The sequence below is a fragment of the Apaloderma vittatum genome, unplaced genomic scaffold (assembly GCF_000703405.1).
Source record: "Apaloderma vittatum isolate BGI_N311 unplaced genomic scaffold, ASM70340v1 scaffold38905, whole genome shotgun sequence".
NCBI classification, from domain to species: domain Eukaryota; kingdom Metazoa; phylum Chordata; class Aves; order Trogoniformes; family Trogonidae; genus Apaloderma; species Apaloderma vittatum.
In genome coordinates this window covers 9,287-18,565 of record NW_009717295.1, presented here as the reverse complement: position 1 = coordinate 18,565, position 9,279 = coordinate 9,287, and the positions used below count along the sequence as shown (strand labels likewise).

General features: G+C 50.9%; 1 protein-coding gene across 1 annotated transcript in view; it reads left to right on the top strand.

The window, feature by feature from the left end:
• The window catches only part of KDM5B (lysine (K)-specific demethylase 5B), a gene marked incomplete at its 5' end in the record, with an annotated part of 24,634 nt that overhangs the window by 14,159 nt on the left and 1,196 nt on the right, over positions 1 to 9,279 (top strand). The window contains 6 exons of the mRNA XM_009869827.1: positions 1,566 to 1,745; positions 2,465 to 2,623; positions 4,150 to 4,635; positions 6,958 to 7,069; positions 7,981 to 8,135; positions 8,620 to 8,946. Coding sequence (XP_009868129.1) covers positions 1,566 to 1,745; positions 2,465 to 2,623; positions 4,150 to 4,635; positions 6,958 to 7,069; positions 7,981 to 8,135; positions 8,620 to 8,946 — 1,419 coding nt within the window. The remainder of the gene's footprint in view (positions 1 to 1,565; positions 1,746 to 2,464; positions 2,624 to 4,149; positions 4,636 to 6,957; positions 7,070 to 7,980; positions 8,136 to 8,619; positions 8,947 to 9,279) is intronic.

Below are 9,279 nucleotides of genomic sequence, written 5' to 3'. Positions count from 1 at the left end.
ATCAGCCTTTCATTTCATAGGTTAAAATACTTGCAATTAGTTGGTTTGTCTGAATTTTGAGGTTGAGGTTACTTGATTTTCTCTTCTTCCTTCCCTCCATCCTCTACCATTTTCAGGCTTCTTCCCTTTCCTTGTTCACAGCCTGAAATAAATGTCTTCAACTGAGCAAAAAAGTTGATGGCAGAGAAAGAAATCTGGAGTCCGATATCGTGAAAGGCTCACACAGGTTTTCACCTTGGCTTCTGGCGCGTTCTTTTTAAAACCTTTCAGACAGTTTTATTTCTAGATTGTTTCCTTTCCTGATTGATTTTTTTTTTTTTTAGGTTCTTTGCTTCTTTTACAATTCAGTGGCAGCTTAACTCTCCCCTCTTCCCCCCTGCCTTAGCACGATTCCCCGTGCAGCCAGACACGGATGTGCTGCAGTTTGAGCCCAAGCGAGCACCCGCAGCCCGGGCTGAGCCTCAGTCACAGAACTGCTGAGGCTGGAACAGCCCTCGGAGATCATCCAGCCCAGCCCTGCCCCAACACCCCCCATGGGCCAGAGCAGGCACCAAGTGCCACATCCAGCCTCTCCTCAAACCCCTCCGCAACTCCTGGAGCCAGGGGTCGGGGGGACGGCACAGAGCAGGAAAGGGTGGGACTGGGGTAGCCCCATTTCACATTTACATACAAGTTGCCAAGTATTTTCTTGTATTTTCATTTGTTCTCACGTTTTTTCCATAAAGTCAACTCTGACTGGTATTTTCAGGCCAGTTTGACCTAAATTGAGCTTTTAATAAAAACTTCTTTTGAGTCGAAAAAGCTTTTATTAAAACAATTAGTTGCCCCAGGCTTTAACATTTTGGAGGAGTAAAGTTCACGCGATTCAAACTTTTGTTTGCGAGCTCTCTTGAGAGGACTTAAGTGAATTGTTCTTGGCATTTGCTGATTTCTGGGTTTGGATACTGAAATTCTGCCTCCGGAATATGGAAGAACGTGTCTGGATGAGCCAAGAATTTTTGCTTCAGTTCTGCAAAGATTTTGGTTGCTGCCCACAGGCGTTGGGACTCACGGGAAGTTCTTGGTATCAGTAGTTTGGGGTTTGCTGCTCGAGGTGTCGGGGTTGTTCCGGGTGAGGAGTTTCTGAGTCCCACGTTGCTGTTTCAGAAATCTCCTCGTGCCCGCCGAGCTGTAGGTGAGGTGCCACGTGAGGCACAGAGCTCGCTTTCACCTTGGATACTTGAGGTGGTTCCTTGCCCTGGGCAGGGACGGGGCTGGACAGGCTTTCCGAGTCTACTTAAAAATTATTTTGACTCTCTGCTGTGAATGCAGATTGTTAGATGGGGAGTCTGCAATTTCTCTTGTGTTAACCTGTTATTTGATAGGTGTATTTTTTTTTTCACCCCCCAAATGTTTTATTAGTCCTTAACGCCTACAGCGTGAGAAGCACAAACGGTGGAAGAGCAGCTGACTCAAGTGTCTCAGCAGTCAGTTTGTTTCCACACACTCGTGTGAGCGGCGTGCTGTGATGCCCGGCGTGGTATGTGTTGCCTCCACCAAGCATTTCTTAATTTCTGACCTGACAGGTTGGAGGACGGGTGCCTGTCCTGGACACGCTAGCGGAACTCGTCACAAGAGGTCGATCTATTCCGGTGCATCTGGACCACCTGCCGAGGCTGGAGAACCTGGTGGCAGAAGTGCAGGCGTGGAAGGAGTGCGCCGCTAACACCTTTCTGTGCGAGAACTCCCCGTACTCTCTTCTGGAGGTAAGAGATCGCTCTGGAGAAGATCCTCGTTCGTACCACAGCAAAAGCACGTCAGGGCTACAGTATAACTCACGAGGTAGCAGTAAATACTAAGTTGATTTGGAGAATTGTATTAAGATTATGTTATTTTTTATAACCTAGTTTTGTACTGGGAATATTTTACTTATTGTAACCTAGTTTTTATTAGGTTGACCTATAATATTACGATAATTTTAAACTTTTAAAATGCCTAACACTTAGCTCTACTTTATTCTTCTTAAGGGGTGGCTGACAAGAGCGCGCTCTGCCGCAGTCTGACGTTGACACTACGGGAATATTAACACATTTGTGGCACTGAGTTCCCTGCGGTGCGTCAGGCTGGAGCCTGGGCTCACACCCCCATTCGCCCTGTGATTTAAGCTGCCCAGGTTCCGTGTCCTGGCACACCCGAGGGGCTCGGCAGAGGCCAGAGAGCGTGGAGCCTGCGCGGTGGGGCACTGCCTCTCTGTCAGTGGTCTAGACAAACACAGAGGTGTTTGCGGTCTGCCTGTTGTATAAAACTGAATTTTTAACCTTCCAGCTCTCCTCATTTTCCAGATCACTTTGTCCTGGTCCCTCAAATCCTTGATGGAAAAAATTGCCCAAATCCTTATTCTGACGCGTGGCACGTGGCTGTGTCGGGGCAGGACGGGTTAAAGCATTAAAGCTGTTGCAGACAGTGCTGCTCCTCTGTCCGGCAGGTGTTGTGTCCCCGCTGTGATATTGGAATGCTGAACCTGAAGAGAAAGCAGAAGAAGTTGAAGGAGCCAGTGCCCAGTGGAAAGAAGAAAAGCACTAAGCTAGAGACGCTGAGCGACTTAGAGAGAGCGCTCTCGGAGAGCAAAGACACTGCGTCTGCGGTTTGTGCCTTAGGATTTTTTTCGAAGTTTCTTTGAGTCTTTGTACATGCTTGCCTCTCATCGGGACCGTTATCTTCCTGCTCTTCTCTGCTTGCTCTGCTCTTCTGCAGAAGAACTTCTCGAACTGCGCTTTTCTGTGTTTGCTTCTCAAAATCGCTTTTGGTGGGGGAAAAAAATGTGATGTCTTTGTGCGTGAAGCAGCCTTGCAGTGTGCCAGAGGCCTGACAAAGCACAGGCAAAGGAAAAAATGGAGACCTGCTTTTGTCCCACCGAAACCTTATTAAAGAGAGGATGGGGTTTTCCTGAGTCTGATCCTTTCAGAGAGCACAATAACCCAACACCATTTATAATTAAAGCAAACGCCATAAATAGTTAAAGCAAACCTCATGCATTATGAAGCCCCGCTGTAAGATACTGGCTCCGGTGGAGCAGGTTTAGTGCTGGGGGTGAGGTCCTTCATCCCAAAAGACCTATTTCAGAGCTTCCCCCACGGCCAGGTTAAGCACTGTCCGTTCATTACTGAGGAGCAGTGGACTGATTTGGTGGGGTTTGAATTGTCCCTTTAGGTTTGGGCTGTTTGAGGTTCAACCCAAAGGCTGTGTGTGCACTCCTGGGGTTTTGGGCCCCCCCTTGGCTGGAAATCCAGAGTTAGAGGCTGCGTCCCTGCGAGTGCTGTGAGGAGAAGAACCTGGGTCCTCTGGTCACAGCCCCTTCTCCATGGCTGCGTAGTCTCTCCGCGGGGTGTTGAAAGAGAGGGCTGCTCACGCAGGCTGGGCCCAGGAAAATGTGTTCATTTAGTCTGGCAGGTTCTGCTGCTCACACAAGGGAAACAAGAATCCCTCTGTGGTGCCGGTTCCGATACACACGTAGCTTAGCTGCAGCTGCTGCTTAGAGCCTTTATGGAACTGAGATATGTTGCTGTCTAATAACGAATGTCAAGGAGTCCATTAAGAAAAAGGATGGGGAGGAGGTATAGAAAGGGCACGCTCAGGAGTACACCTGAATTTCACCTGGTGTTTACAAACCCCAGAGCAAGAACACGGGTCACGGCGCAGCCCTGCGAGGGGGGTGTCGGAGATGGGTTTGTATTTCTGAAACCTGCCCAGGTGGGTTTTGGGGTGACACGGTCAGACTACGTGTTTGAGTGCCGTGTCCAGAGAGGAGTACCTGCAAGCCACACCTGCGCTTGTTCCAGAACTTAAGCTGCTTCAATGATCGGAATGGTTTTGCAGCACGAAACAGGAAGGGCTTGGAACAGAGAGGAAGGGAGATAGAGGTTATTTTTCGCCAAGGAATAAGGTTTGGGCCCGATGAGAAAATGGAAGGAAACTGAAGTCACGTTGCTGCACATCCTCATAACTTTTCACTTAGTTCAAAGCCTGGAAGGTGTGCAGGGTGAGGAGCTTCTTAACGGCCCAGAACACTCCGTGGCTTATCTGCAGAGTGTGCCTGTGCAGAGGTCACCCTGTCTCTAAGGAGTAACGTTCCTCTGGAGGTGACATCCGTCTCTTTGAACTCCCTTTTAGATGGCCACGCTTGGGGAAGCCCGACTGAAGGAGATGGAAGCGTTGCGTTCTCTGCGAGCGGCCAACGAAGCGAAGGCGCTGTCGAGTGAAGAGGATGCGGAACTGAAAGTCTGTCTGTGCCAGAAGGAGCCGGCGGCTCCCATGATACAGTGTGAACTCTGCAGAGGGTTCTTCCATACCGGCTGCGTTTCGGTGCCCAACGTTGTGCAGGGACCTCGTGTGTGGCTCTGTCCGCAGTGTCACCGGTCAGAAAAGCCACCTTTAGAAAAGATCTTACCGCTGCTGGCCTCCTTGCAGCGTATCCGCGTGAGGCTTCCCGAGGGGGATGCCCTGCGGTACATGATCGAGAGAACTGTGAACTGGCAGCACAGAGCACAACAAATGTTATATTCAGGGAATCTAAAACTTATACAAGACAAAGTTGGCTCAGGATTATTGTACAACAGATGGCAAGCCACGGGCGGGCAGTTGCCGGAGACAAACAAGGTGAGGCGGTGGCGGCGCTGCCGCGGGCCGGCCGGGCGGGCGGTGGGTGGCAGGAGCGGTCTGCAGCACCTCCGGGTGTCGCGTTCAGTATCTCTGCGTGCAAACCCTGGCAAGGCAGGTTGTTTGTGCGGTGCTTTGCAGAGAGGAGGAGTTTCAGGTTCTTCCCTGAGGACGCACACGTCCTCCAGCAACAGCTTCGCGTTCTCCTGCCGCTGGAGTCTGGGAACAATAACTCCTAAAGGGCCCCTTTTGCCTTCTCCTCCTCCCAGCTCCTGCGCTCTGATGCGGCGCCATTAAGCACAGAGTTGCTGAAGCTGTTGTTTCCAGAGTGCTTAGTGTTCAGCTGGCCTTCATATTCTGTTCTTGCAAAGTATTTCAGTGTAATTTTAAGCGTTGATAATTAGTAACAAGGCACAAAGTGCCCGGTGTGTTACCAGCTTAGCTCTCCGCTGAGCCTGTTCTCAACAGGCTGTTGTCGTCTGCGACTGCTCCTCCTTCCTCTCATCACTTTCGCTGGAAGTCCCAAGCTGAAAATTCTGCTAATATGACTGGGTCGAGCTATGGGAACTGTTTTGGGTCTGGTCCTGAGGGAGTTGCAGACTTCCTTCAGTAAAGATCTTTCAGCAAAAAGCGCAGGGAAGGTGAGAAATGGGTTACGCATTTCAAGTTTTCCGGAGATAATAAATGCAGAAAAAAATCTGAAAGAAAAGATCTGTGTGGCGTAAAGAACATGAACTGTCCTGCCACAAACAAAATGCTGTTTAGTTTTACTGATCCAGCCCTGTTACACTTAGGCTGTGCTTGTGTTTTCACACGTCCTTGAAGAGGGATTGTAGCCGCTTCTGAAGCGACTCAGCTGTACCAAGGTGCTTCTGTTGACCAGATTTTTCAGATAGGAAGCCTTGTTTTAGAAATGAAAACTGTGTTCTGGCATCTAAGAGAATTTTTCTGATAATATAGGTTTGAAAGTATCTTTTTACTAGACCAGCTAGTGCAGCTGAAGAAAAAATGGGTAAGATTTTGGACATATAAATTAGACTCATAGAATCACAGAACAGTTTTTCTTGGAAGAGACCTTCAGGATTGAGTCCAGCCTTTGTCCCAGCCCTGTGAACACCACTAACTCTGTCCCCCAGCACAACGCCCTCCCGTCTCTTAAACACCTTCAGTGATGGCGACTCAACCCCCTCTCAGTAAAGAAATTCTTCCTAATGTCCCACCTGAACCTTCCCTGGCGCAACTTCAGGCCATTTCCCCTCGTCCTGTCGCTCGCCACTGGGCAGTAACCCTCCTAAAATCAAGGCAACTCTCGCAGAGGTAGTTCAGGTCCTTGTCACCTCATTTCCCAAACGAGAAGTCCCTGGGAAGTGCCTGACCGGGTGTGTGAGCTCGGGTCCCTCGCTGAGCCCTCCTGCGGGCAGAGGTGGCATCCGGAGCCATCTGGGCACAGGTGCCGAGCTGAAACCTTGGTCTCGATGAATTTCAGGTTGTTTTTTTGGTGAGTCCAGTGTCTCAGCGTCACTGTCCTGCCCTGTTTCTGTTTTCCCTGTGACCTGGGGTAATCCAACACTCGCATTCCCCCCGAGAAGCTCGTGGCAGTAACCACTGGAGTTGGGCTCCTTTGGCACTGGCCAAAGTGAAGAATGTGGAGAGTTTAGATGAGTTTTAAAAACTCCACTTGAAAAACAGGTGTGAGAATTGACGAGAGCCACGTTTTGAACGGAGCCCAGACGCTTGAACCGCTGAGGTGGCCAATGTTTTGGAAGGGCTCTGGGGAGATTCCTTTCTGACGCTCCTGAGGCCAAAGTGACACTTGCTGCCTGCCTGAAGGGGCCCTTGCACAAGCGTTGGCACGTCCTCGGCAGGTACCGAGGTGAAGAGAAGTGCTTCCAACCTGTTTGGTGTCTCATCAGTTCAAGGCAGTGAGAAATCATTTCTTTATTGCCAACAAAAAGAGGGAACTATAATATTTACCCTGAGTTGCTCCTGGAGCAGGAGCCCTCACTCCCACAGCTTGGGGACCGCCCCACGGTGACCGTGCCCAGGTCGTCTCTGCTCCTCAGGCTTGGTCTCCTCTGCGCAGTGTCCCGCTGCGTGCGTTCGGATGGGTGCCTGATCTCTGTGGAAATGAGAATTCGCAGCTAAGAATTCTGACAGTCAGGTTGCTTTTGCCTATTTCCGGGTGTAGGATGAAGGATTTGAGTGTATTAGAAGAGTTTCCAGAAACACCACGTTGAAGCAGTTACGTATTGATTCTAGTGCTCTTAGCTGACACTTCACAACTCCGTGGTCAGTGACGGCGTGTTGTGTTTTGTTTTCTAGGTTTCCCAGACAATTGGTGCAATGTCATTCTCCATGCCTCACGACTGGGATAACAGAACCATCTATTTACATTCTCCATTTCCTGCAGGACAGCACTGCGTCCCACTTCATGGTTTGTAATCTTCGCTTGGATTTTTTACATTTTTCTTCTCCTCCCCCGTGTTTGGGAGAGAAGACGGGGTGTCCCGCTCAACAGGAGGGGGCTGAGGCAGGGAGGCACGTGGCTGCGCGGCGTGTCCCGTCGTTTCTCCACCCCCTTAGCAGCTTTGGGGCTCAACATCCAGCTTTGGCAGAGGGGTGATTTTTTCCCAGTTTGCCCTGTGTGATGAAAAGATGTTGTGCAGGAGGACAAGAGCTTTCAGTCGAGAGCTGGCCTGGCATGCGGCGGGCTGTGGCTGTGAGCAGCCGGACAGGGCAGCATTTCAGTTCTGTGCTGGCACCTTGTCTGGGGAAGCAGTTCCAGGACTTTCACACTCTGTTAGAATAGGGCTAGTGATTCCAAGGCAGAACGTAACTGCAAAGTAGCCGGAAGACGCTGAATAAAGCAGGTGACAGGGTGAGGTGCAGGGCAGTCCACATCTGGTCCTGCAGCTGCAAAAGCAGTATTGCAAAGAACAGGGTCAGCCACAGTTGCTCCCGACATCAAGCCTTGCCCAGGGCTCTGGAATGGAGGGCAGAGACCGTTGGGATCGTAGGAGGCGGGTGGGGACAAGGCGGGGAAGCAGCGCTGGGGACCACGGGCCCTTCACCCGTTAGGGCACGAGTCCCTGTACGTTTTGCTGCAGCACCACTCTCCCAGAGTCACAGAGACTTGGGTTTTCTGAGCTGCTGGGGCTGCCAGGGCACTCGGCGGGCGTTCCGCAGCCTTCCTGGCTCAGCCAGTTGATTCATACAGCTGGAGATCTAGTAAAGTCTTTCACAGTTTTTTTTTTAATATGCTACCAAAGAGGAATTTTCATTACCTGTGCAGTTCTCGTCAGTGCTGACACTGAAGAATTCCCTTTCTCCTCTCTCCCGTAACAGTCGTTAGCAGGGAGCTGGATGAGCTGATGATGGAAGCCCAGCTGCTACAGGTTTCTCTGCCTGAAATACAGGAGCTGTACCAGATCCTGTTCACAAAGCAAAGCCCGGCTGCGCAGGCGGAGCAGAGGTCGCCCGGCGGAGCAGCAGCTGAGAAGGTGAGTGTCAGAGCAGCCTGAGGAGCTGGGGCTCGCTGGGGAGCAGCGGCTCTGCCTGAACCCTTGAGCTCCCGTGAAAATACATCTTCGTGGTGCAGAATGAGCCAAGAAGTTCATAACTTCATTTGTTACAAACTGCTGAATATGATTTGTGGCCTAGTGCGTTTCGGGAATTTGACCGTGTTTTTATGGACGCTCTCTATTTTAAATACATCTCTCCTAACGTGACTCTCGTTCTGTGTTGAAGAGGTTTTCTGAGAGAGCTGCCTCTGAAGCAGCGGACTCAGGAAATGAGAATCTTTATTTTTATAAATTCTGCCACTGAGATGTGGCCCTGTCCTTTGCTCCTGTTGCTTCTCATCCTGCTTCTGCTGACAAGGCAGCACTTTACCCTACGCCTGCTCCTAAAAGCAAGGTGTGGAGTAACAGGATAATGAATGTTAGTTGCTTACTTTACAATTTTGCCAAAATATCTTTCTCATAGAACGACTGTTGCCGAGGAAAAAAGGATGGAATCAGTTACATGGAGAGAAAACTAAAACGTCGTTTCGAGAGAGAGAGCTTCTGTGATGAGAAGAGAGCAAGAGTAAAAAAAATGAGAACACCCAAAAAGAAGAAACTGAAACTGAGTCACTCAAAGGATCTCTGCACTCACAAACTGGAGAGGGAGCGGGAGCGTCTCTTTGAGATGCAGCGTTCCAGCGAAAGTCACTCGCTCCCCTCCGACCTGTCGTTCTCTGAGCAGGAGGACTCTGAGGATGAAGATGCCATCTGCCCCGCTGTGAACTGCCTCCAGCCCGAGGGAGATGAGGTCAGTAGGGGCAGCCCTGAGGGCTGAGGTCTGGGACGTTCAGCCCCCCTGAAACCCTCCAACTGCAGAAATGCCGCTTCACAAAGAGAACGTGAGGCTCCGGGGAACCCAGGGGCAGTGTCTGCTGCTGCTGGGACACGTTCTGTAACCACCCGTCCCACCTTCCCCAGGAGCAGCCCTGCAGCTGGGACCAGGGAGGGCGGGTGGATGTTGGGACGTCACCGTGGGAGGGTGGGCAGGCACCGCGTTCATCTCTGCTCTCGAAATACGGGGCTGGATGGGCTTGGTGGGCTGCAGCCTTTCCGTGGGTGGGCTGGTGCCTCGGAGCCCGGC